The sequence below is a fragment of the Macrotis lagotis genome, chromosome 2 (assembly GCF_037893015.1).
Source record: "Macrotis lagotis isolate mMagLag1 chromosome 2, bilby.v1.9.chrom.fasta, whole genome shotgun sequence".
In the NCBI taxonomy this organism is placed as follows: domain Eukaryota; kingdom Metazoa; phylum Chordata; class Mammalia; order Peramelemorphia; family Peramelidae; genus Macrotis; species Macrotis lagotis.
In genome coordinates, this window is record NC_133659.1 from 267,045,970 (window position 1) to 267,073,263 (window position 27,294).

The 27,294-nt window shown below is 33.7% G+C and overlaps 1 protein-coding gene across 3 annotated transcripts in view; it reads right to left on the reverse strand.

Moving 5' to 3' along the window:
* TSPAN8 (tetraspanin 8) overlaps window positions 1-27,294 on the reverse strand; it is a 72,851-nt gene that overhangs the window by 1,051 nt on the left and 44,506 nt on the right. For all 3 annotated transcript variants that reach the window (XM_074226150.1, XM_074226152.1, XM_074226151.1), the window contains 6 exons: window positions 21,521-21,583; window positions 18,042-18,179; window positions 16,250-16,324; window positions 16,057-16,164; window positions 13,244-13,378; window positions 6,813-6,896 (listed from right to left, as the gene is read on the reverse strand). In XM_074226150.1, coding sequence (XP_074082251.1) covers window positions 6,813-6,896; window positions 13,244-13,378; window positions 16,057-16,164; window positions 16,250-16,324; window positions 18,042-18,179; window positions 21,521-21,583 — 603 coding nt within the window. The remainder of the gene's footprint in view (window positions 1-6,812; window positions 6,897-13,243; window positions 13,379-16,056; window positions 16,165-16,249; window positions 16,325-18,041; window positions 18,180-21,520; window positions 21,584-27,294) is intronic.

Genomic DNA, 27,294 nt, shown 5'->3' on the forward strand with positions numbered 1-27,294 from the left:
TTCCTTACATGGATGATTCAAAGTATGGAGTATCTATTATGTGCCAGCCTCTTTTCACTTTCCTAATAATAATTGGTCTTTATATGAAATTAACAAGGCTCAGTACACATAAATCATTTAAGCCTTACACCAACATGGTGAGGTGTACTTCTATCATCCCCATTTATAAAATAAGGATAAGGAAACAGAGGTTAAGTGACTTGACCAGGGTCACATAATTAGTTAAATGTCTGAGGCAGGATAAACCTTTTGAGACCTGACTTCTGACTCCACATCATTAAAGCAAAACTGATCTCTCCAAACTTAACAATGATCTCAATTGCCAAATCTAATAAAATTTTCTTTCTTTATATCCTTTTTTGTATCAAGATCATATAACTGAATTTTTACATGATCATGAAGCATCCTTGAATAATCTGAAAATAGCAAAGTGACAAAGATATTAACTTCAATAAGTTTTAATACTAGTACTGAAAAGTTATTCTCTAAAGTTTCAAACTTTAGCCTAGCAATAATGAAAAGAATAACTGCTCAGAAGTCTGAGTACTGGAACGCTTTGGTGTGTATCTAGAATATCGTGGTAGCTGTCCCTGTTACACTGGGAATGACAAAAAAAATGAAAGAAAGAAAACCAACCCACATCTGGAATTAGCAAGAGCTAATCCTCAATTTCAGGAAAGCAAGACAGAATTTTAAAAGTTGGTCATTCTAGTGTCTATCATTCCTGATAAATTCCCTATAGAATTTTACACTATTGACCATTTTCTGCTACTAGATATACCCCCTTTTAAAGGTTCCTGTGATGATGATGCCCTCTCTCTATTCTCGAATCCAATCATTCTTCTTCAGTAGCCTTTGATAGATCTCCATCCATCCGTCTTCCTTTTCACTCCTAAACGTAGGCACCCCTCATTGTTTTATATTGGGTTCTTCTGTTAGGCATCTCTTCAGTTCCTATGGTATCTATTTTTATTTCTATGCAGATTATTCCTAAACTTGTATATAAAACCTTAATCTCTTTTCTGTCTTCCAATACTACATCTTTAATTACTTACACATTTTCAAATTAAATGATTCATAGACAACTCAAAATCACCATGTCTAAACCAAGGCCCATTTTTTCATCCAAATCTTCCTTTCTTCCAGACTTCTCTATTTCTGCTTAGGGCCTTATCCAACCCTCAGGATTTCAGATTTGCAACCTCAGCATCTTCTTTGCTCACTGATTCCCACATATCCATCCAATCTATTGTCAAATCTTATCATTTTTATTTATGCAACATTTATTGTGTACTTCTTTCTACTCATACCACCCCAACCTCCATCACAGGCACTTAAGTAGGTAGAAAGAGAACTGAGTCTAGAGTCAGGAAGACCTGGGTTCAAATCCAGCCTTAGACATTCACCAACCCTGGATAAATTACTTAATCTCTCCTTCTGAGTTTCCTCAGCTTCAAAATGAGAACAATAACAGAAGCTTGCAGATTTGTTGTCAGAATCAAATATGTGAAACAGTACTTATCCCACCATCCATTCATCTTCCCCAAATCTGACCAAATTTTTCAAATCTTTTTTTCAAAATAATTTTTTAAAATGCAAGTTTTATCTATCAACTCCCACCCCCTGTTCAACAATCTCGGTGACTTCTCAATATATCCCTGATCAAAAAAAAAAAACTCTCTTATCTGTGGCTCTTCACTAAATAGCTTCTTCCTATCTTTCTAGTTTTCTCTCATTTTATACACTTGTGATCTTCTGGGCCATTGATTAAGATCACTTGCTATATACCTAAAACATAACATTCTAGCTATAGTCTATCTCTTTGCTTTTGAATTTTTCTAATCCATCCTCACTTCACTACAACCTGCCTTGGGACAATGTTGCCTTTTCAGATCTTACCCAAACAGTCTTCCCATGCACTGTATCCTTTCTCTTTAAAGTTTCCCTTATTCCAATCTGTATGTGCCTTATGTGTATATTATACATATATATATATGTATATATATATGTATAATATATACACACATTTACTCAAATGATGTCTCTTCTATTAGTATGGAAGTTTCTTAAGGGTAAGCAAGGACTGAGTTTGGGGTTTTTTTGGTGTACTACAGCCTGGTATGCCTTGAGAACTTAATATTGCAGAGTAATTGGAAAGTGTTAATTTCAAAAACAAAAATGAAAGAATGTAGTCCCTCAAGGATTTTACATTCTACTGGAAAAGACAACATGTTAATGTGAAAGAATATGCAAAATATATTCAGAAGAAAATGGGTAATTTGGTGGAAAAGGGGAAGCACTTTTATCTGTAAGGAATATGAGAAACCTTCATGTAGAAGGTGATGTTTGAACTGACTGAAAGATTATGGGATGCTAAATGGTGGGAATCAAAAGTTCAAACATGTCTATTTTTCTCTTTAAAATGACTTTGCACAATTAAAGTATGATTTTTAGTTTGAATTTTAGAAAAAAATTGTACTGAAAAATTGTCACTTTGCCTTTCTGGGGAGCTGGGAGGAGAGGAGGGAGAGGAAATAAGAACAAGTTTAAAGGAATAATGGAAATAAAAATGATAGGTAAAGGCAAAATGACAAAAATCCACTGCTCCATACACAAAACAAAAGTTGAACATTCATTAGCTGAACAGACAACTAGTAACTTCTCATATTATGCTGTCAGAAAAAGGACAATCTATCACTATTTGGAGAATGAACAAACAATTAAGAAAGGCCATTCATATCAAACATATGCAAAGTTTCGTGATAAATTAGCAAAAATGTCATGGCCTTCTCCACATGAAAAGTTCACTCTGTTCAGAAGCATTCTCTGGAACAATGGCTCAAAATCATCATTTATCCATGTCTTGATTGCTGGACTCCTGGGAATAATAACCATGCTAGATTGACAGGGTCAGTGGTCCTTTGTTAGACAAGTTGAACACTCATATGTTAGAAACTAGATCTGTGATTTCAATGGTGTAAGAAATTCCAGGGTAGAGAAACTCCTTCCACCAATACAGGTCATCACCTCAGTAATCTAGAGTATTAGAGTGACCTAGATCACCAAGTGATACAACAACTATGCGTCAAAGGCAGAAGACTGGGAGTCTTTGAAGTATCATGGTCAAAGGCTGCAGGAACCAATTGAGATCTAGTGGTCTGATTGATTTTAGTTCAGATTTTGACAGACAAAGGCTCTGGAAATTTCTTTGGAAGGGGAACTTCCTTTGAAAACATAGCATTTTAATATGGAAATGTTTCACATGATTAAATTTGTATATCCTAGATCTGATAGCTTACCATCTCAGGGAAAGGGGTGGGAAAGGAGGGAGAGAGATATAGAATTTGGAATTTAAAATTTTTAAAAATAATTTTAAGATGCATTTGAGGAAAACAAAATATATTCATTCAAAGTTTTTTTTAAAAAGAGAATATAGCATTTTAATTGATCTTAAAGATTAACTCAAATGGGCCAGTTCAAGAGATGGTTTCCAATAGGGTCTCCAACCCTAATAGACATAACAAAAAATAAATGAAGGCCTAATTTTCCAGGGATTCTGATCTAAGTGTTTTACTGTTTGGTTTGGTTTTTCTTTGAACATCTGTGATTTTATCAGTATGAGAAAAATGCTTGCTTAGTATCTTATCCAGTGGCTTTGGCTTATTGAATTTCTCTGAACCTCAATTGTTCATCTGTATAATAAACAGGGTAATTTCTAAGATCTTTTCTAGCTTTATGTGATCATAATGAAGGTTTATAAATTCTCTTCACAAATGCATATCAGAAGCAAATCTATAACCCAGGAAATTTCATGGGGCCCTAGGAATTAGGCAATTTGCCCATAGTCACTTGACTAGGAAGGAATTCAATACATGTCATACTTACACCTAAGATATATCTTTCAGGAGCAAAATTGAAAATTCAAAATAAGGACTTTTAGCTTGCAGTCCATGAACTTGGTTTTAAAATATGTTTTGGGATACACACATATATGTATACATAAATACCTATATAAAATATTGCATTTCAATATAATTACCTTCCTCTATGATCCTATAATTTATTTTTTGAATTTAAAAGCAATTTTTCAATATAATTACCTTCCTCTATAATACTATAATTTTTTTGCATTTAAAAGCATTTTTCTATGAAGGGAGCATAACTCTTACCATCCTAGAGGAATTATAAAAAATTAATAAGCCATAAAAACTTAAGAACTTCTGGTCTAAATGACTTCTAAACTAAATAAGCAAACAAAAAAATCACTCCTCTTTCCCAATTCCCTTTGAATTGAATTGATGAGATTTTTTGAAGACAACATAAGATTGACTCTTAAATAAGATGATCAGAGTTAGAGTTCAAATCCTACTGTGATACTAAGCAGCTATGTGACCTTAGGTACATCACTTAATTTCTCTGGGGTTCAATTTCCTCATCTGTAAAATGAAGAGTTGGCCTAGATAACCCTAACCTAAGTACATTTGCTCTAATTGAAGCTTGTATTTTCCTAAATGTGTTATTTTAGGAACAATAAAAGAAGCTAAGGATGGACTAAGAAATAGAATGGCAGCCTTAGCAAGTGTGTGAAATACTAACTACTCATTTTATGAGTCAAATTTTCACAAGGAGAATAACAGAAATTCTCTTCCAAGGCTTTCCTAAAATAAGGACTCAATTACAACCAGGAAAGACTCCTGAGGGAATACAAAATAAAATCACCTTGATTAATAGCTGAAAAACGGATTCATTTTAATGAATCAAGCAAATAATAGTTTTTATACAGGTCATTTTTTTTACTCTACTCACAACCATTTCAGTGACTTCTATAAAGACTTAACCTCCTACTTTATTTATGTGGCATGTCTTAGAACATGGTCACACTTCATTTCTATTGTGGAGCTGCTATAAAGTGCCTTCTCCCTCACCACTCCCCTTGAATAACCTGATCTGTGTTTAAGAGACATTTCCTTGTACTGCTGCTGTCTTTGGGGCAGCTAAGAAAATATCCTATGTGCTCATGGGCTTATGTGCTACCCCTTTGATTTAAGGACTGCTGTAAAAAGAGTGAAGTCTCTAAAGAGACTTGCCCATTTGTCACTTGCTCAAAACACAAGTAAAAATCTTGAGCCTAGGTCTTCTAATTGTTCCTTCATCTCTTTAACCAATAGCTTCTATTTCCATATTAGATGAGAGGCAAGGTTGATGCTGTGGATAATGGTTGACAGTAGAGTTAGGAAGATGTAGGTGTAAGTCCTGTTTCTAATAAATATTAGCAATAGGATGGCAAGACACTTGCTCATCTAATGACCAAGAAAAATCTTGAAGACTACAAATTACAATATAAGCTACTGAGCTATTCCAGTAAAGGGATTTCTTTTTTTAATAGTAAGAATTTCTCTACATGGATGAAATCACAAGTGAGGTCCAAAAAACAAGCATGCTTATAAATCAGATACAAGGGAAAGATTAGAAAAGATCAAATAAGAAAATCAAAGTGATATTTCATTTAGTTTATTGATTGGGAATACCAAAGATCATCTTCATTTTACAGAAGAGGAAGCTGAGGTCTAGAGAGGTTAAATGATTCAGGGTCACACAGCTAAATTTAGTATCAGAGTTAGATTTAGTCCTTAGAATTTGACCAACTTGGAATTTGTTTGGGTTCCTTCCCTTAACTTAGTATTTATTGCCACTTCCTTTACCAAAAAAAAATTGGCTGAGAAATGACATAATTTTGAGAGTCACCTAAATGACATCTTTTCTAAATGGGCTGACTATACACATTCCCCAGTAAAATGCTTCCCAATAAATGCTATGTTTCCAGTGAGAGGTTAATATTAAGCAAAAGTTCTGGAGAGACAATGGTATGTTATTCCCTGTGAGAGAAGAAGTTGAAATATAGAACCTATGTTTATGGCTACCACTAAAACAATGATCCCAATTTGTAAGGTGGGTTGGAGGGATAGGAAATGAGGGGAGGTGGAAGGGAAGCTATATCTCTCTCAGGAATAGGAAAGCAAAATTGGATTTTCCAAGGTTTGGAAATATTGCAAAATAAAATCTCTAAATGAGTCATCTTTTATTTTCTTAGTCATGAAAAAACATCCATCAAGGATGCACAAACCACAAAAAGGAAATATATCAAAAATAAAATCCCATTCAGAAACATTTAGATGCAGGGTGATGTAGGGGATGAAAGGAGTTTTTTAAGGACAGGGAGAGTTAGGCAAATATCCCACCTCTTAACACAGCACATTCTAGGTCTGTGATGTTAGGTGAGTTCCATAAACTCTAAGTGGCATAAATAAGATCTTAACCTGCATTGGTAGAGGCAGTTTGCTCTCTTGGAGTGTTCTGTGTTAATAATGTAGGTCCCTAGCCCCAATAAGGTATAGCATCTTTTTATATTTAACATTAGTAAAGGAGTGAGAAGGATTAAAACCTTAGCTGCTCCATAAGGTATTCAGAAACTCATTGAAATGAATTCTTACTCTTTAAATTGGGAGCTGACCATAAGGCTGAATTTGTCTGCTTAATTTCTAAGACTCGTTTGTCTTAACTGAAATGAACTCTCAGGAAAGGGAAATGAACCTTGCACTGGTTCAATTTCAATTTTCCATCCTAAAATCAAAGAGATGAGAACTTGTAATGTTTTTTAATATAAAAAACAATTTTTAATTGGAAAGAACAATTGTGATTAAGAACAAGGGGGAAATTAGAATAATTTCTTCATTTCAAAACTGAAATCAGTCTTTTCTCTGCCCCCCCGACCAAATTTGTAAGACAAACATAAAAAAGTAAATTACACTCACCTCAATCACTGCCACTCCAAATGCTATTCCAGCAACAATTACCAAATTTTTCTTTAAAACATTTATCATATAGTCACCACATGTCTGTTTAAAAAAGGAGGAAGGGTTAATATTATGATGAATTTGCTTATTCTTAATACAAGATAGTCACATAGGATAAATAAACATGGATGGAGTACAATCCACACTGCTGGGAGAAGAACCTTTCCTGATGAGAATTCAAATACATTGGAAAATTGAATAATGTTATAAAGTAGAATTGAAGCTGAAAGCCAGGAACTATGCAATATTCCATCTTTTGCCTATTCAGTATCTTCAATATGATATACTGAAACATTTATTTAATTACGAAACTATACTGAGCTTACTCTATGGAAGTCAAATGGACCAATCAATTGGACCAAAGATAAATTTAATAACTATAAAGGAGAGAACTATACTGGTCCTTCTTTGTTCAGACTGGATTCATTCCAGTCTATCCCATCTATGTCTTATATATAGTAGATTACATATTATTTCCTCCATTAGATTGGAAGCTCCTATCAAGAACAATCCTGAGAGACCTATTATAGATAATGCCATCCACATCAAGAGGGAAAAAACCCACAAAATCTAAATGCAAGTGAAGATAGCTTCACTTTTTAAAAACTTATGTTTTTCCTTCCTTGCTCACAGTTTTTTTTCTTTTCCCTTAGTTCTAATTCCTTTTCAAGAAAACAGCTAATATATAAATATGCCAAACACAAAATACATAGAAAACTTTTACCAGACTGTTCACCATGATGGGGGGGGGGACGAGGATAGTAGAAAAAAATGGATGAATGTTGAAAAACTACTAATGCATGTAATTGGAAAAATAAAATTTCAACCAAAAAAAAAAGCAATAAGACCAGGAGCTCCTTGAGGGCAGGACCTTTCCTTTGCATTGTTTTTTTGATATCTTCACTACCTAGGCACAGTACCTGAATATAATAAATGCTTCAATGTGTTTATCAACCAACTAACAAGAATATTAGAAGAGTAGTAAGCTGTTTGAACCTATACAAGGATTAAATTATGACATTTTGTCTTTGGAATTAAGTAGAAATATAAGGGTTTTTTCTGTTTATTCTTAAGTTATACTTCTCTACATCATTTCATAGGCATGAACCTTACACTGTATAAGGACTGAAGATACAAAGATAAAAATATAACAGTCCCTGAACTGCTCAGAAGCTTGCATTCTACCTAAAAAAAGAAATGTTTTCTTTTGTTTGCTAATTTATAAAATAAATCCCAATCAGTTCCTAATTTAAATAGTTTAAAATATCTTATTTTTATATTAAAATTTCTATAGCTCTCTCTTTAATACATATTTTCTTGGGGCAGCTAGGTGGCACAGTGGATAGAGCACTGGCCTTGGAGTCAGGAGTCCCTGGGTTCAAATCTGACCTCAGACACTTAATAATTACCTAGCTGTGTGGCCTTGGGCAAGCCACTTAACCCCATTGCCTTGAAAAATCTTTAAAAAGTGTGTATATATATGTGTATATATATATATATATATATATATATTGTTTTTTTAAGAGGGAGAAAAAGATCTAGTTATACCACTTGTGCTAAAGTCCTAGGTGTATACCTTATTGAGAAAAGAGAGAAATACTAGATTCCAGACGCTAAACCAATGGAAACCTGCTCAAGAAGGTCCTACCAGCCTAGGAAAAATAGGGTTCCTGGAATCTAGCCAGAAGATTGCACACATCGGAACTTTTAATTATTACCATGAAATCTTGTGACATTTCTTTTGGAAGTTTCTTTTAGGAAGTGATCAGTGGATTGTTGTTTTCTTTTGTTTTTTGCTTTGTCCTGTGCTTCCAAATATGTTGGAAGTTTCAATTTATGATTTCTTGAAATATAGCTCAGGATCTTTTCTTAGACATAGCTTTTAGGGAATCAGATGAGACTTAAGTCTTTTTTTCCTTGACCCATATTCTAGGTAGTATATCTGATAGTAGATATTTTACTTTTGTTTTTTTTTAATCTTAATTTTTTTCCTGTTTCCTGATATTTTGTAGTCATGATTTTCAAAAGTTCCAATTATTGGAAAGTTTTCTTCCAATTCTTTCCTCTGGGGTTCTTATTTTATCTTTAATCTCATTTCATTTTTCCAAAATATTTATGAATCCCTTATAAGGAAAATCCATGTTTTCCTATTTCAGTTAAATTATTTTGGAGTTATGGAGTTATTCTCCTGAGTTGAGATTTTGGGTTATCTTTGAATCTTAAAAACAATTTTTTTATGGAAATAGATGTCTTGTGTTTATTGATTTTTCTATCCTCTACTGTTTTGTTTGGGGTTTTTTTAGGAGGTGGTTGGGGAGGTTTTTTTTTTTTTTTCCAAGGGACAAGTTCTATTCTCTGATGCATTTCTGGGTGATATATTTAACTCTGCTTGGCCTCTCTCTGGATCACCTGGGTTTCTATGTTGAGCTTTACTTTCTAGGTTTAGGTTCACTTGATTTTTGAATTTCTGAGTGCTTGGTCCTCAAGGCCCTCTGTGGTATCTCAGAAAAAAATTCTAAGAAATCTTTAGGGTCAATGGGACTAGTGTTTATTATATGAGTGCTGCCGAGACTGTCACATCCAAGGTCTATACTATAGGTTACCAGTGCCCTGACACATAATAGATCCTTAATATAAATTTGGACTGATTGTGTTATCCATGTCCGTGGAGGAAGCGTATCTTAAACCAACAAACTTTCTATATTATTGGCATCTAAGCATAGCTGATATATCCAAAATTATGATTTTTCTGAGTCAGAAGAATATTTAAATGTTATCCCATTTAATTTTACATTAAAATGAGCTTTGTTTCTCCAAACCTTAAAGCTAGTTGATCAGCAGAACATTACAAGGTCAGTGCTAATCAAAATGTAACCTCACATATCAGTAGCAAGACTCTAAATATTTGTGCAATGCCCCATTGGAGTCTGGTTAATAATAGTAAGTTCAAGCCAAAATTCGGGGCTCAGAAAGTTTCAATTTTCCATAGTCATTTAGTGAATTATAGGCAAGGATATAAGGCTTGAATGACTTCGAAACTGTTAAGAACACAGCTCCATTTGGACTGGGAGATGCCAGTTTTGAATAATCAAGAGATCTAGAGATTAATAGCACAGAGTGAAAATAAACTGTAAATCAACAGGGATGCCTTGAAGGTCCTTGGACCAATAAGGAAAGCATGTAAAATAAAGATAATAGCAACAACAGACAGGTGTCTATTATTTCCTACAAAGAGACTTAAGTAAAGTAAAGATGGCTAGGATTTGGAGTAAAAGAACTTGGGTATAATCCTGGTTCAATTATTTTTCTATGTGTCTTTGGATGAATCATGACCTCTGTGGGCCTCAGTTTCTTTATCAATGAGTTATTTGGACTAAAGGTGCCTTCCAACTATAAGTAGATAATTATATAACCTTGTGAGATAGCAGCTTGCTTTATTATATCCATTTGCTGATAAAGAAATTAGGCTCAAAGGTGACTTGATAGCAAAGATTGAACAGTTAATGAGTGATAAAAATTTCTCCCTGAATCCAAAAAGAATTCTATCTTCCTAATGTAGAATGAACTGCTGGATTGGGCTAAATTTCTAAAATTCTGTACAATCAGAAAGACATACTGTTGTCTTTCTTTTTTGTTCAGGCAAGAAACTGAGTTTCAAAGGAGAATGGGTAGACTTCATCCAGGGAAATTCACATCATGTCTTAGGAATATATTTTCAGGGGAAGTAAAGAAATACTGTGGGATCTAAGTTTTGTATTACCTATTATAGACTTTAATTTTTTTTATTTTACTTTTAAGCTACCTTCCTAACTTGCATCCATATTTGTGAGTTTAGTTCCTAAAAGGGAGCTACTATCTTGAAGTTCAAGGAAAGGGCTGTCCATTGCTAATAACAAATAATCATCCAACAGTGAATTTCCCATTAATTTCCCATTAACAATCAGACATTAGACACAATTATTTCTTAGGGAAGGTATTTTCTAAGATGGTGTAGTGTAAGAAATATTTCCAAAAATTTTTCCCATAGCCTTGGGATACAATTTTCCCACAAATAAAGAGATTATCCATGGGAAGAACTGGTAGAAAATCACAAATGTATGATAATCATGAGATAAAAGCAACTCACAGCTCCTGTTACTGAAGGACTTGGAACTTCTTTCTTTCTTTAAAAAATATTCATGCAATCACCCTAAAGTGAATCATCTAAGATGCTTCCAGGTTCTACTTTCCAAATTTCAACTCCTGATTGCCAAGGATAACTCTCTTGAATTGATAAACTGGCTCTTTTCTGCTGCCAAGAGACACATTGTTCTAAGTATCTTTGATTGCTTTTCTCTATCAACATTTGTCTGTCATATGTTCAATTCTTGAAGTGACTTGGTTTCTTGTGAAACCCAAACCTCTCAAACTGCTGAAATAGTTCCTTGTTCTAGTCAAGTTACTGCTAGACATCATGGAAAATTTTGCAGGGGGTAAGGAAGATAAAAGGAAGAAAAATATCTTTTTTCCCCTTCAAAAGAATCTTTGCAAAGTACTTTCAAATCTTGAGCGCCTCCCAGTCTCTAGGGCTTAGCTATTCAAGATCTTCAGCAGGGCAGCTAATTTGTTAGCCCAGTCAATTACTTCCTGAATCAATGAAAGATACGTTCAGACTTCATAAAATATTTGTAGGAAAATCTAACACCTTATTTATACTCCTCCCCACCTTGTTATGGGGTAGTAGAAAAACCTCCTTAACTCTTCCATTATACAATGTTTCACTCTTTCTTTTTTTCAGAATGCTTACAAATAGAGGAAGTTGGATTCAGTTTTTTAGGCTGTCCATTGGAGAATTTTTCCTCAGGTTTTAGTTTAGTTTGGGGGTTTGAGCCCAGTGAAATGTGGCACCCCAACCAAACAGACACAGGCATTTTTGACAACAAGATTAGTGTGGCAATGATTGCATATATGTGAACAATATACTATTCCATTTGTTTTTTAAGTGCCCCTACAAGATTACATTAGACCATTAGATAATCTTCATCCTTTCACATAATTTGTTTCCCTCTCATTGGGAATCTAAAATTTAGAAAACCATCTTACAAGTCATTCAGCTCTAACTAGCGAATTAATGAACATATCAAACAAGGATCACATTTTTATTTCCCAGGCAGCTGGATTAAAAACAAAAAACCAAACAAACATGAATTATGATCATTCCACAATTTGTAGTTTTCCAGACTTCTCACAAATGACACAAGGCAGATGGAAATATTTTGTGAATTTATGACCTGTCTTTTGGGAAACTGATATATCAGTGAGGCTATATTCACTTGAATTATGTGTGAACTTTATAGGGTGGGTTTTTTTAATGGTTGTAGATCATTCTAGATTTTTAGAATCTTAGGAATAAATCTTTAACAGGAGAAAATATTATGAAAACATGTATTTGCTTTTCCAAAAGCCTAGCGAGAAATAGTTACATAATTCTATATTTACTTGCATAAATTAACTGTTTGCCCACAAAAATGGGTGGGTTCCCCTTTGAGTTATTATAGTTGAAGGTAACAGTATTCAGTTTTTTTCTGAATAGACTTGCTAATGTCTTGATGAGAGCAGATAAAAAGGTTGAAATAATTTTGCTTTTTTTTTCTTTTTCCCATTAAGGCATTTTTTTGTCCTAATTATTTTCAAATCTCCATTACAGTTGCCAGTCCTGGAAAAGATATTAGTGTCAAATGTAATCTTCTGGCATTATCGTGTATAATCTTGTTAATGTGGGTTATCAATTATGTAGAATTTAAGTTTTCTATCTTAAAGATCCCATGAACCCATCTTTTTGTTTATTACAAACATCAAAAAAAGAGCAAGAATTCAAGTTTATTGGATTTCTTGTAAACTAGGGCTAATAACTCTAAAGTGCCAAATGAATTGCTAAAACTCAAATTCTACGTATGAAAATCCTTTCCAATTTATTGCTAAAATTGAAGTTATTTCTTTTAAAATAAGTTTTGAAGCTTTCAAAAATAGATTTCTTTTGTTCTAAATTATGTGACAAAAAACTCGAAACAAATATCAATGTCATAGAGATGACTGTGGAGAAAAATAGATGTTTTCTCCAAGATTTTTAATTTTTCTTCTCCTTTCTACTAAAGAAAACATTGCCAGTTCAGAGTTGACTAGAAACAAAGATAAGCTCATGGAAGAAAGTGGCTACATTCACGTATTATTATTATTATTTTTTGATGTCTCTTAACATTCTTGATTTTTCCAAAAAGACTCTAATGTAGAAAATTCTCTGAATTTTTACATTATTGTTTGAAATGTTTTAAATTTACTTTGTGATGAATATTTTCACATAAAGAGAACTAAAGACCTATTCACCATGCAAAATCCATCTGGGCTCTTACCTGTTCATAAACTTCTTTATTTCCATATGTCACACAAGTGTAACCTTCATTCTTTTTACATTCACAAGATTCAGAATATTTCTGAAAGTTATTTCCCCAGTCCTGAGCACCGTTGATCAAGCCACAGCATTTAAACTTTGAGGTAAAAAAAAAGCAGAGACAGAGATGAAAGTTTATGTCTGTTACCTTATATGACATAGCTCATAAGTAATCCCACTCCTAGTCTGTACTATTGTTTCTTCAACATTTACATAGAAAATAGATGACTAGTTTTGTTTTTCTATACGTTCTATGTCCATTCCTTTGAACAAGCTCTTCACCTTAGAAATCTCAATCTACTTCAAAACTTAAATGAAGAGTCATTCATCTTCTATTCAAAGGCTTTCCTAATGCTACTAGCTACTAGGGTAACCACCCCTTCAACAAAAATAAAAACCTTTATTTTCACTTACCTGATATATATATATACACACACACATATATATATGTATGTTGTATATATTTACATATGTGTGACTTGCTTTTTCCCTAAAGCCAGGAACTATCTCATTTTGGTCTTTGTATACCTAGTACCTGGACACACAATAGAAGTTCCTCATAAATGCTTTTTGATTGCTCAGTCTTTGTAGAATTCTAGAATTTCTTAAAAGTCCATCTTTAGTTCACCTAGGCAAACCCTCTCATTTGAGACATCTGACCATGAGAGATGAAAAGGAACCAAGGGCAAGAGACAGGAACAGAAAACATGTCTTCTAACTTTCCAGTTCAATGTATTCCCTATTATGTAGCTGTTGATACAACAAGTTATCAATGGCATGTCCATTCACATATAAACTGGCTTTGGTTTTAAAAGACCTAGTTCAGATTCTGACCTGGTCCTTACCCACAGTATTTCTCACACATATATAAAAATGGACAAAATGATATTCAGTCTTTATGACATGGAAATGAGTTGTTGTAAATATTCATTAAGGATGAACATCCTTATATCTCTGCCTTTGTTGTAGCTACTGCGAGTTCTAAATTAGCCTGAATCCAACCTGTCATGAGCTTCTTTTCTCCTGAATCTTCTCAAGGCACCCTAATATCCCAGATCTAAGCCTGAAGATGCTACCTTTGTTCCAGAACCTTCTCTTGTGCTCTGGAGGACTTTCCTGTATTAGATCCACTTGTCTTGCCAGTTCTTGTCTTCACTAAACTGGAACTTTACCAGCTTCTGCCTTACTGGTAATTGGGCTTCTTCGACCTCATGGAAGTCAACTACAGGAACCTTCCATAAAAAATGTTCCCCACAGAGATGAGCTCACAAATCTCAACTTCAAGCCTCCATGATATTAAACTTATGATAAAAAATTACAATCAATAGACATTACAATATTAAATATTAATTATTATATTAATAAAACTTTTGAGAGACAGCTTTAAACATAGGACTGAGACCTGGTCTCAATACCAGGATAATCTAGATTCAAGTCCTTCCTCTGAGACATGTGACTCTTGGCAAATCACTACCTTCTACTGTCTCAAACAAGTTTCTAAGACAATGAATGGCAGAAAAGTTGTTGATCTATATTGGATGGAGGAGAAGGGAAAGGGAAAGAAAATAAAGGAAATAAATATATCTATATAAAGTACCTGAAATATTCAAAACACCGTCATAAATCAGGTATTTTAAACACTTGTTTCATCTGATCCTCACACAACACTGCAAGAGAGGTGCTAGTATCTGAATTCAGGTTTTTCCTGACTCAAGATCTAGTGCTCTGTATGCTATGGTACCAACTAGCAGCCTCAAAAAATATTCTCACAAGGGAGCTTTCCACTTTGATAAAATTCCAGGTCCTGACCAAAAATTTCATATAGACATATACATAGATATATTTTTATTTTAAATATAATTTTTTATTTTTTAATTTATATTTATATATTTATGTGTATCTACATATAGAGAGATACACATATGTGTATATATATATATATATATATATATATATATATATATAATATGTATTGGATTTATATAAACACAAAGTTTATAACATATAACTGATCCAATATTTTTTACAATAGCCTGCTCTGAAGCAGAAGTTCTTAACCTTCTCTGTGACCATAAAGCCTGGTAAAACCACAGGATCCATTCTCAGAACAACAATTTTTTTCCATTATTTTCTTATTGGAAGGAGAACAACCAGGGGGAAGTGACTTGCCACAAGTTCACACAGTTAATGTGTGGCAGATTAGAATTTAGTTTTACTGACTCCTGGGCCAGTGCTCCATACACTACATAATCCAGTCACCTCTCAGTATAACATTCTTAAATTATTGAATGAAATGCTAAATTTCATTTAGAAGTTAGTGAAAAATAAATATGTATTCTCTAAAGTTTGCCAACATACTCCCCCACTTTGTCCAGGGCCTCCTACCATAATCCCCAGGTTATGAATTCCTATATTCATAATATTCAATTAAATTCCATAACATTTTAATATCCTACAATTTTCAAGGTATTATGCAAAGGAAAGAGAGAAAAATTAAATGGTCTCAACTGAATTCTATCTAAAGAAATAATTGATTATAATTGTTAGTCTTTTTTTCATTGGCCAGTGAATTAACATTTTTCATGTTCCCAGGCACTGTGCTAAGTACAGGGTACATAAAGACAGGCAAAAGATAGTTTCTTGTACTCAAGGATCTCATAGTATAATCACAGACTACCCCATGTTCTGTAAAAGCAACACACAAGATAAAAATTGAAAAAAAGCTGAGAGAATCTTGCCTCACTCCCATGATCTCCAGTAAAACTTTTTAATTACCTGTTTCTGAAAATCGTTCAAAGTATTTTTAAAATCTAGACTTTCAGGTTCATTGTCACTCAAACTCTTCACTTCTTCCTGGAAAACATCTTTAAATGACTGTTCAATCTGTAAAATAAAGTAAAATATTAAAAGAGAGCCATAGTAGTAACATCATAGCTTTTGGCTAGTGTAGCATTATCCATCTTCTCACCTTGGATTTGAAGACAATGCCTACCACACCTGCAGCAATCTGAATAAGCAGAATCAAAAGTAATCCGATGAAGAACTAGAAAGGAAAGAGATGACAAATTAAAATAGTTTCATCCAATAATAGACCAAATTCATTCTAACATGACAATAATGTCCCTTCATGGTCAACTAAGGACACTATTAGTCAATAAATGGTATATTATATCCAAGTTTATCACTTTTTCCTTCCTTCTACTTCCCCTAAAATTGTTTGGTTTTGTCATTCCTTTGCTCAGTAATACTTTGACAGAAGAGGAAGGCATTAACACTGCATAGTTATAATAAATGTCTGAGGACTGATTGGTTGAAAACAAAATGCATCAGGTTCCCTTACCAATTTAAGGAATGTTTCAACAAAAGAGAAGGTTGACATTGCATACCAAAGTTTGGAGATTAGATTGAAAAAATGATATTCAGAGATTGAAATTCACAGATTCATTTCATCCTCCCATCCCATCATAATGAGGCTACTTAATTCATAAAAATGAGGTAAATCACATTTGCATAAAAATTTGGTGAGGTAAATAAATGGTAAACAAAATAAAATATTAAAGGTAACTTTTCCTAGGACTTAAAAAGGTGGAAAAGAAAGCTGCAGTGTCCCTCCCTCTGAACAGGTTTTGTTCCTCAAAAAAAGCAACAAAATCTGAGATTAGACGAGAATTTAACTCTTACTTTACCCATATCATAAATCCTAGAACAATATGAAGCAAATCTTATAAATAAGAAAATATCTTTTGGTGGAAAACAAAATAAGGTATTGCAATATCTTATTTTGTTTTCCACCAAATATATTTTCTTATGTCAGAAAGACATTTTCATGAGTTCAGATCTGTGACCCTGGGCAAATCACTTAACCCTGTTTGCCTCAGTTTCCTCATCTATAAAATGAGATGGAGGAAATTTCACCAGTATCTTTACAAAGAAAAACGCAAATGGGGTCAAAAAGAATCCAACACAAGTTAAAACCAGTCAACAACAAATATAGTGAGAAGTGAGCCATAAGTAAAATCAGATAACTTGCAATAGAATCCCAATTCTGACATTTATCACACCTGAGACTCTGAGCCTTGGATTTTGACATCTATACAATGAAGAAAAGGGATAAAATGACCTGAGTTGCCTCTTCACTCTAAATCTATAAACCTCTGTTCTTTTATAAATGTTTTTACCTTTAATCTCTCCTAAATTACATTTTATTAAGCTTGCCACAATATCATAGACTGTGAAGATCTTCTTTTTAACAACATAGATTGAAAGCAGTTGCCAATGCAAATGGTCCTCACACAATTTGTAATATATACTATTGAAAAAGAAGATAATAAGTAATTATATTATTTATAAAGTACAAAGTATATGTCAGTACTTTCATAAATATTTCCTTCTTTGATCCTTAATAGGTTGGGACTATTGTTATCTCTATTTTACAGCTGAGATACTAAAGAAAACTGAGGTTAAGTGATTTGCCCAGGTCTAAGGTTAGGTTTGAACTCAGATCTTCTTGAATCCAGGTCCATCACTCCATCCTCCATACCATCTAACTGAGACCTGAGACTTGGAATCAAAGAAAATATTTTTCATAGGTCTCCATCCCAATTATCATTCCATGTACAAGATCTCCTCAAGGTCCACATTCCATCCTTAAATGCAAACATAGGGACTGCATTGATCTTGGCAAGATTCCTATGGATGGAAAGGTAAACATCATCAGTCTTCCCAAAATTCAGTACAGAGACTGGGTCCTTGAAACCTACCAAGAGCAGCATACAACGACTTTCCTTCATTGCACCACAGCATCCCAAGAAACCAAGGACCATGATAATGCTTCCCACAGCTATCAAGACATTTACAGATGCATAAATATTAAGTCCAAACTTTTCTTCACTGAGAAGCTGAAGACAAAAGACAAGTTAGTTGCCAGATATCACTTTCCTCAAATTGTTCCAATGATGTATTATTTGCCAAGCATGCTCCCCAACCCCCTCCCCATAAAGACTTTTAAGCAGCTGGGCAGCCCAAGAAGAGCCAAGTTCCTATTGGGTCTCAAGTCATTACTAACTGTGGAACTCTGGGCAAGTCCTTGAATCTCTATCTATCTCATTTTCTTCATCCATAAAAGGAAAGAAATAATAGCCACCACCCCATAGTGTTGTTCTAAGGACAAAATGAGATTTGTAAAATTTTTTGCAAATCTGAAGGTTTTTAATAGATAAATGATAGTTATTTATCATCATCATCATTATTATTAGACATTGAATAGAAAAGATATAACTTCTCTGTGGTTAATATAATTTTTAGTTAATTATGTGATCTGTGATTTATAGTCATGTTTTAGGCCTGTTATATACTCAACTTGAGCATAAGGTAAAAATTTGGTGAAATTGGATCAATGCATTGGTTAGCAAATAAAAAAAAATCTTTTTACAAAGTTATCTGGTGATACAGTGAATAGACTGCCAGACCTGGAGTCAGGAAAACTTGAATTCAAATCCCACTTCAGATACTTACTAGCTGTGTGACCCCAAGAAAATCACACAGCCCAAGTCCTGTTTGCCTCAGTTTTGTCATCTATAAAATGTTTATAATAGCACCTATCTCTCAGGATTATTGTGAGGATGAAAATATAAAACATTTGTAAAAAAAGTACTTTGAAAACTTTAAAACACTGTATAAATGTTAGCTACCTTGGTGGATAAAAACAACAGATACAAAAACTTAAAGATTTGTATTTACCATTCTTTTTGGCCCTGCCATTCATTGGGACAGGCTTAAGTTTGGTAGCAATAGCAACTCCCCATGGAAATGAGAAAGCAGTGAGCTCTAAAGGTCTGCACCTTTTGCTTGGCTGTGACTTAAATGGAATTTATATCAAAACTAAAAGCAAGTCTTTAATTCATTTTGTCAGTCAGTCAAAGAATAATATTCTATTACAGTTTTCATGTCTCCATGACATCCATCTTTACTCATTAAGTCATGAGGCTTATTCATCCCCTTTATACCCAAGGATTGGGGGAAAAAAATTATGTGATCCTAAGAGAAAAATCATCTAGCACAACCACTTAGTTTTGCAGGTTAAGAGACTCATTCTTTGTCATTGTTGTCCAAAGTACTCAGGACTTTACTTGTAAGTAAGTAGATAATAAATACTCATGGGATTTTTAACTTGCAGTGAGGAAGCTTGATGATTATGAAGTGACATGCCTCAGCTTATAAATGACAAAAACTGAATTAGCACCCAGATCTGCTAACTTCTAGGTTAGTGCCCTCCTTGCTCTACCACCGTTTTGTATACTACACAAAAGCACATTTTCCTTCAGGACATTTTTGTATATAAAGAGAAATGCATTTCAAAATAACCTAAAATTCCCTTTCTTGACTTTAAGAATTTATTGTCCTTAACATCTTTCATCAGACTTTATTTGACCTTTTAAAAAAATAAATCATGGAAATGGTTTCTTTGGTGTTTCATAAGCATGAATTTCTAGTACAGAGTTCTTTCCACCAAAGTCAGTTCACCGCTCTTCTAGCTTTAAGGAGTTTCCTTGGTCACTGACATATATACATTTTAAAAATCCCTTTTAGGCTTTCCTTATTCAATAGCCATAGAGGAAACATGGTGGTGGGTGGGAGGAAGAAATAATGGACAGCAAGTTAGTTTCTCAACTCTCCATCTAGGCTATTATCTTGGCATGTGCTTTGCTATTTATCACCTGACTCCCCTCCACCATGGATCTCAAGATTCTTAACTAAAACATGATGGATTTTCCTAGATAATTGTCAATGTCCCTCCCAGTACTAAAATTTCCATTTGGAACATCAAATAGATTTTTATCAAGATATTAGATCATCTTCATGTGGATGCTCATGACTGGCCATTCCTTCATTAGATTTCTGTAGTTAATTCTGGAATCCTTCTTAAGATGGAAAAAATTAAAAGAACTAATGAAGACAGGGGAAGTGAAAAATGTTTTCATATCATTAATATCTCCCACAAGTATTTCCCCAAAGTCAGTTTCTATTCAGTGAATACCTGTTATATCTAGGATAATTAATGATTCTAAGTTAGCCCTAAAACATTGTCTTTATTCTATAAACTCTCCAAGTACCCTTCCCTAGGTTCATAACCAGTATTTCAGGTCATCAGGGACCTAGGATAGCTTGATTAGGGGAAAAACGTGTAGACAAAAACCATCAGTATTCAGTCATATGTAATCTCTGGTCCTACCACTTTAGATGCTGATGGTCCTGAGTCTGGGAAATAAATATGGACCAAGATGGCATAAAAGATAAAAGCACATAACATAGCATAATATCCTTTCTATCCCCTAGTGTCATCTTTCCCATCAAAAGGTCTTAGAATAACTGTTTACTTAGATTTTCATGGATTTATTGAGGAGGTTATTTTATGATTTTCCAATCCAACCTAATCTAATCCAATAAGCATGTATTAAACACCTACTGTACATCAGACACTGTGCTAGGTGTTGCAGGTACAATGACAAAATGAAAAAGACCTAACATTAAATTCTACTTCAACTTGTCTGTGGGAATTACTGTTAGCAAAATGGACCATTCCATGGCCAAACTATTCCTCAAGTCTTTATTATTAGTAGTATGTGTCATAGGGATATTTTTAACTTTCAACACCCCTTCTTGGTAGCTAGCATTTATAATAGAACTTTCAAATTTGCAGAGTTCTTTACAAATATTATATCACATCATCTTAAAACAACCCTTGGAGGGTATGTGCTATTATTATCTCCATTTTACAGTTGAAGAAACTGAGACTAAAAGAGGTTAAGTGACATGCCAAGGATCACTCTGCTATTAAGTGAGACCACACAATTTCAATTCTTCTTCTCTCCAGGTTCAACAATCTATTCACCACACCACCTACTTTTTATATAAATATACATCTTTATCTTTTATTATGATAAGCAAGTGGGTATGAAGACAAAAATGAAGACTTGGTCCTCAAAAAAATTACATTCTGTTGGGAAGTAGGGAGATTGGTACACAAAGATAAGTTGATACAAATTAAATGTGATATAATTAGAACAGGGGAGAGTACTAATAAGGAATGATCTCATGATAATGTCACTTGAGCTGGACCTTGAAGGCAGAGAGGTATCTCTCTTCCCGGAGGGGATCTCACTTATTTGCTCATACGCAGAATAGAATTTTGCTTAATCATTTCTACCAAAAATAAAGGAAAAAGGGGTGGTTAACTTACGTCTTGGCCATCTTTGCTGACACGTGCATATATTGATACTCCCAAGATTGCACAACCACATACCTGGAAGGAAAAGAATGTCACATTAGAGTAAATTGATACTTAGGATTCAACAATAAGGATAAAATCTTTGATTTTACACTTAGGGAACAAGAATCTCCTGAAGTAGTTGAACTATTAGAATTTTTACTGCATATTTCTTTTGTACTAGAACTAATTTCTGTACTTTACACATAATTTTAACTTTCTATAGTGTAGATTCTTATATATAATATATATATGTATATATATTTACATATATACATATATATATATATATATTAGCATGCTATCAAGGATTCATTGTTGATCCTAATCATGACTATTATAGAGACCTCCTAGAAAAGGAAACTTCCTTAATGAACCAATGAATGTCAGGCAGAACCTACTCTACAATACTCTTTTGAATCATAACTTACTTTTCAAATCATCAAAAAATCTGTCTTCTCTCTCCCTCCCAATTACTCCACCTTCCTAATGCATAATGAAATAAATAAATAATAATGAAATAAATAAATAAAAACAAATCCCCTGATACAAACATCTACAATCAAGCAAAATAAATTTCTGCATTGGCCAAGTACACAAAAAATGCAGAAAACATTCTGCACTCAGTCCTTCTCCCCTCTCTCAGGAAATAGGTAATATGTTTTATCAATAGTTTACTGCAACCATGGTTGGTCATTATGTTGTTCAAAGTTCCTGTGTATTAAAGAATTGCTGAGAGTTCTTAAAGGGGCAAAGTGACTTGCCCAGGATCAACCAGAATGTTGGAAGAACTGAAAATCAACTCTCTATCCACTGTGCCATGTTGTCCCTAAGAGGAAAATTAGCCTCTAACTATATTGCATATAACTACTAGAATTTCAAAAAGTATATTCTTTTTTTTAGGTTTTTTTTTTCCTTGCAAGAAAATGGGGTTAAGTGTCTTTCCCAAGGCCACACAGCTAGACAATTATTAAGTGTCTGAGGCTGGATTTGAAACAGGTCCTCCTGACTCCAAGGCCAGTGCTCTATCCACTGCGACACCTGGCCACCCCCCAAAAAAATATATTCTTAAATAGATAAAAATATTATACCCATCTAGATTAGAGATTCATTAATGACTATATATGGGGTTAGTGTCTATTAATAGTTCTGTTTCAGCCATTTAAAGAAAACATATTCTTACTAATCCCTAAGGTTAATCTCCTAGGAGGTTTCTAGACCAAGGATGAAGTGAAGAGCTGACTGATTTCCAACTATTCATTCGTGTTGCAGGAGGCAGGGGGCTGTTTGGGGTAGACAGGGGACAAGAGGATATTTGACAAAATTTAGTGTTAAGCAACTGGAATATGAGTTAAGATTTGTGTATTAAAATACAAGTAATGCTTGTATTTTTTTGTTCTCTTTGATCCTAGAATTCACTTGTAAAAGACATGTGAGGAACAGTACTTAGAGTCTTCAACTACTAAATGATTTTAACAGATTATTTCATTTGGATCACAGCCACTATATAAAATTTAAAACACATTGACTTATTCTAAGTAAAATTCTTGTATTTGAGGGAGCAAGGTCATTGTAATGGATTCTAAAAAATGAATAAATCAAAGAAACTTTATTGGTAAGAGATTCTGATATGTGTGTTGGAATACTTTGCAGTAGTCAGAAGATCTTGGATTACAATTGCTCTGGCCTTGTCAAGATGGTTAATATAATAAAGGAATACAATGCTTTATAAAATTCAGTAATTTAATTTTCCCTGCACTCCTCCTTAATGAAATCCCATGATTGGGCTACATATTTATTGGTTCTAAATTTTCTATTTCTATATTTACTTTATGATAACATTGGCAGAAAACTTTTGTGGTGCCACACACTAGAGGGCTTTAGAGAAGACCCCCACTGTTCCCTACTTTCTACAACTAATGAGATCTAGGAATAGATATGCCTTTAAACCTTTATGTTTCTAGCTTCTATCACCTTATATTTCTTTCTTTTAAAAAATGAGGAGCAGCTAGATAATGCAGTAAATACAGCACTGATCCTGGAGTCAAGAGTCCTAAGACATTTGACCCTTGCTAACTGTGTGACCCTGGGGAAGTATGCCTTGGCAAAAAAAAAAGGTTTCTGAACCTAAACACAAGACAGAGATAAAGGCAGAAAAGAGTTATAGAGACAGAGATAAGTAAAGACAGAAAGACAAGGAAAAGACAGGAAAAAAACCCACAAAAATGACCAATCATGTGGGATGCAGCTCCTCTCAGCAGTTCAGAGATCTAAGACAACCCTGGGAGACCTGGTATGGACAGCACCATCCACATAAAGGGGGGGGACACAGAATCTTATTGGATACTATGTTCATGTTTAAAAAACTTCTCTTAAGTTTTTCCTTCCTATCCCATGGTTTTCTTTCTTTTCCCTTAGACCTAATTCCTCATACACAAAATGAGTAATATGTCAACAGGTCAAACACAAATGTACATGTACAGCTTTTACCAGACTATTCATTGCTGAGGGGAGGCAGGGTGGTAGAAAAATGTATAACATATAAATATTCAAGTAAATGAATGTTGAAAAATTTGCATAGCATGCAATTGGAAAAATAAAATATTAATAAAAATATTTAAAATAAAAAGAGGAAATAGAGACAGAGAATTCATAGGTACACAGCAAAACACAAAAGATTAAATAATGTCTCCATTTATACTTTGCTTCAAATATATATATATATATATATATATAATATATATAATTCCCTTCTATGTGTATTTATTCTTTTTTTTTAGGTTTTTGCAAGGCAAATGGGGTTAAGTGGCTTGCCCAAGGCCACATAGCTAGGTAATTATTAAGTGTCTGAGATCAGATTTGAACCCAGGTACTCCTGATTCCAGGGCTGGTGCTTTGTCCACTGCGCCACCTAGCTGCCCCCCTTCTATGTGTATTTAAAGAATGTTTTGAAGATTTTCTTTAGGATGTATATTAGTTTTGCTAATCCTTCCTGACCCCCTACTACTCAGTTAAAAACAGAGATAGTAAATGAACCCAGGTTTTCTGATGAGAGCCAATTTTCTTCCTACTGTAACAAAATCAAAATCTTCACATTTTTAAATTAAAATTTAATAAATTGGAGAGTCAGAAAAAAGGTAGCTTCCATCCTGCTCTTTTTGTTTCCATAAAAAAGGAATCTAGGATGTGATCTGTTATGTTAGTGCTTGCATACACTAAGAAAACTCTCCTTACTCTGAGTCATGAAGCCGCAGGCCACAAGAAAGATATGTGACACAGAGCTGGAATGTTTGATGCCTTTGGAAAATATGGTAAAAAAAAGATAACAAAACCAAAATAAAGATTGAAATCCTCTTCTCTAATGCAACTCTGGGAGTCAAGAGCACAAAAGAAGCATATTTCTTTTAAACCTTGATATTTAATTTTCTAGTTATATATTACCTTTTCTGATATAGCCCTCCCTCTCCCCCCCCCCAGCACCAATACAAGCCCTTCCCCCATTTGATCTGATGCTTGGGGAATCTTCTGTGATTTAGATAAGTTGGTTCAGAGATATGGGAACCCAGGATTTGGAATACTTCTTTTCCTTCAAAGGAACTTCATTCGTGCCATGCTCCCCCCCCCCCAAAAAAAAACAGAAAGAAATACAAAATCATAGGCTACCAGAGCCACAGAGAATCTCAGAGATTATCTGGTCTACCACTCCCTCATGTTTATAGAGGGAGATACTTGAATCTCAGAGAAAAGAAATTTTTCTACTTTTAAATATTTCATATTTTAAAAATATTTTAGAATATGAAGTTTATATTAAGATACAGCATAAATTATAGCATTTCTAAGTCTATTTAAATAAGCAATTCATAATGAACAAAATATAAAATGGTACAAGGAAAATATGTAAGTTTAACTAATTAATATAAATTAGTCACTACAATGAGAAGGCAAGAGAAGCTAGAAAATACCACAACTAGCAAACAACTGTTCTACTTCCTGGGAGAAAAAAACATAACCAGAATTGCAAAATGTTAAAACCACATGGGAGAATAGTGGCATAAAATTATGACAAGAAGAAGGAAAAATAAAATTGTAGAAATATTAGTATGGGATTAAGGTAAACTAGAACATCATAAACTATATACACTTAAGTTAACCTGGAAGAATTGTAAGTAGATTAAATAAGGAACAGATCTATCACCATTTCTATATTCTACTCTTTTCTTCATCTGTGACAGAGGATTACCATATTTGTATTTTAACATCTAAGATATGATAGGAAAGTAGAAATGGTCCCTTAAGAAAAGGACCTCATCTATTCTCAAAAAGGGAACTAAGGAAGATACTAATAATGTTTGTCCTTCATTTTTGAAAATGACCACAAGATCAGGGAGGTGATGCCATGACCAGCTCATGACCTAGATTTGAGTGAGAGGGTGCTGTGCTAGGAAACCAGCCTTACTTTCTCCTCCAGAGCCATCTGAATCCATGGCCAGATATGAATTCAGATGACTGGAGATGGCCTTGGATGAGGGGGTAATCAGGATTAAGTGACTTCCCCAAGATCACCCAGCTAGTAAGGTCAAATTTGAACTCAGGTCCTCCTGCCTTGAGAGTCAGTGCTCTATCCATCCACTGTGCCAGCTGAGGAAGATACTAAGGGATGGGGGGGATCATATATATGGTATTATTTCCCCAAAGGGTGACAATAATATCAATAGTACTGACATATATATACCTACTATCTTCCAATGACTCTCTCTCTCTCTTCATATATATATATATATATATATATATATATATATATATATATATATATATACCACCTATATCTTTGATGAAAATGGGGGTTGCAAATGGACAGAATGTAGGCTTATTTTCACACAAATGAAAAATAGAGAAAATAAAAGATATTACTAAACTTATTAGTAATAATCTGATCAATACCTGATCAATACATAAGTATATCTTATACAGTGAGCAGTAATCTGGACTCAGAATTTTAATATAAGAATGAGTTAGATAACTTTAGGGAAATTGTACAATGCTTTCAATTATTCCAGAGTTGTTGCCCATCAATATTCTATGAACTATTCCTTATGACTTTGAATAATAGAATTGAATTATGAATTTCACCAGTCTTACATATTAAAATTGTAGAAGATTGAAAGATTTGAGAGGTACAACATTAACTATATAAATTGGCTATGTTACAAATATTAACCTGAATACAATATCCTCCTAAAAAAGATATCCTCCAGGAGATGAACAATTGGAAAATTGAACATACAAGTGATGAGTACTGCTGCCCCACCAAAATAATATTAAATTACCTAAAAGAGGTCCACCATCATTCTCAGTAGAACCTTTACTGAGAATTTATGAAAGCACATAGACTAGAATCATTAAGGATGAGAAAACATGAAAAGATTTCAATTTACACAGAGGGAGTATCCACTGAAGTTCTGAAACAAAACCATCTTAATTTAGTCACTTAACAACTTTGAAGCTCAAACTATGCAGAAAGGTAATGAAAACATCTTTTCCCATATTTATGAGAACTTTCAGTCTTGCTAGCCATTGAAAAAATGTAAACCAGAAATAAAAGAATAAGAATATAAATATTTTAGAAACTAAGATTGTTTTTCTCAAGCTGAAATCTTCCAAGATAGTTATAATTTCTCATGACTTTTCCGTTGCCTAAACAAGGTTGTTTATACCTACCAGTCTTACTGCCACAGTTCAATGAGTTT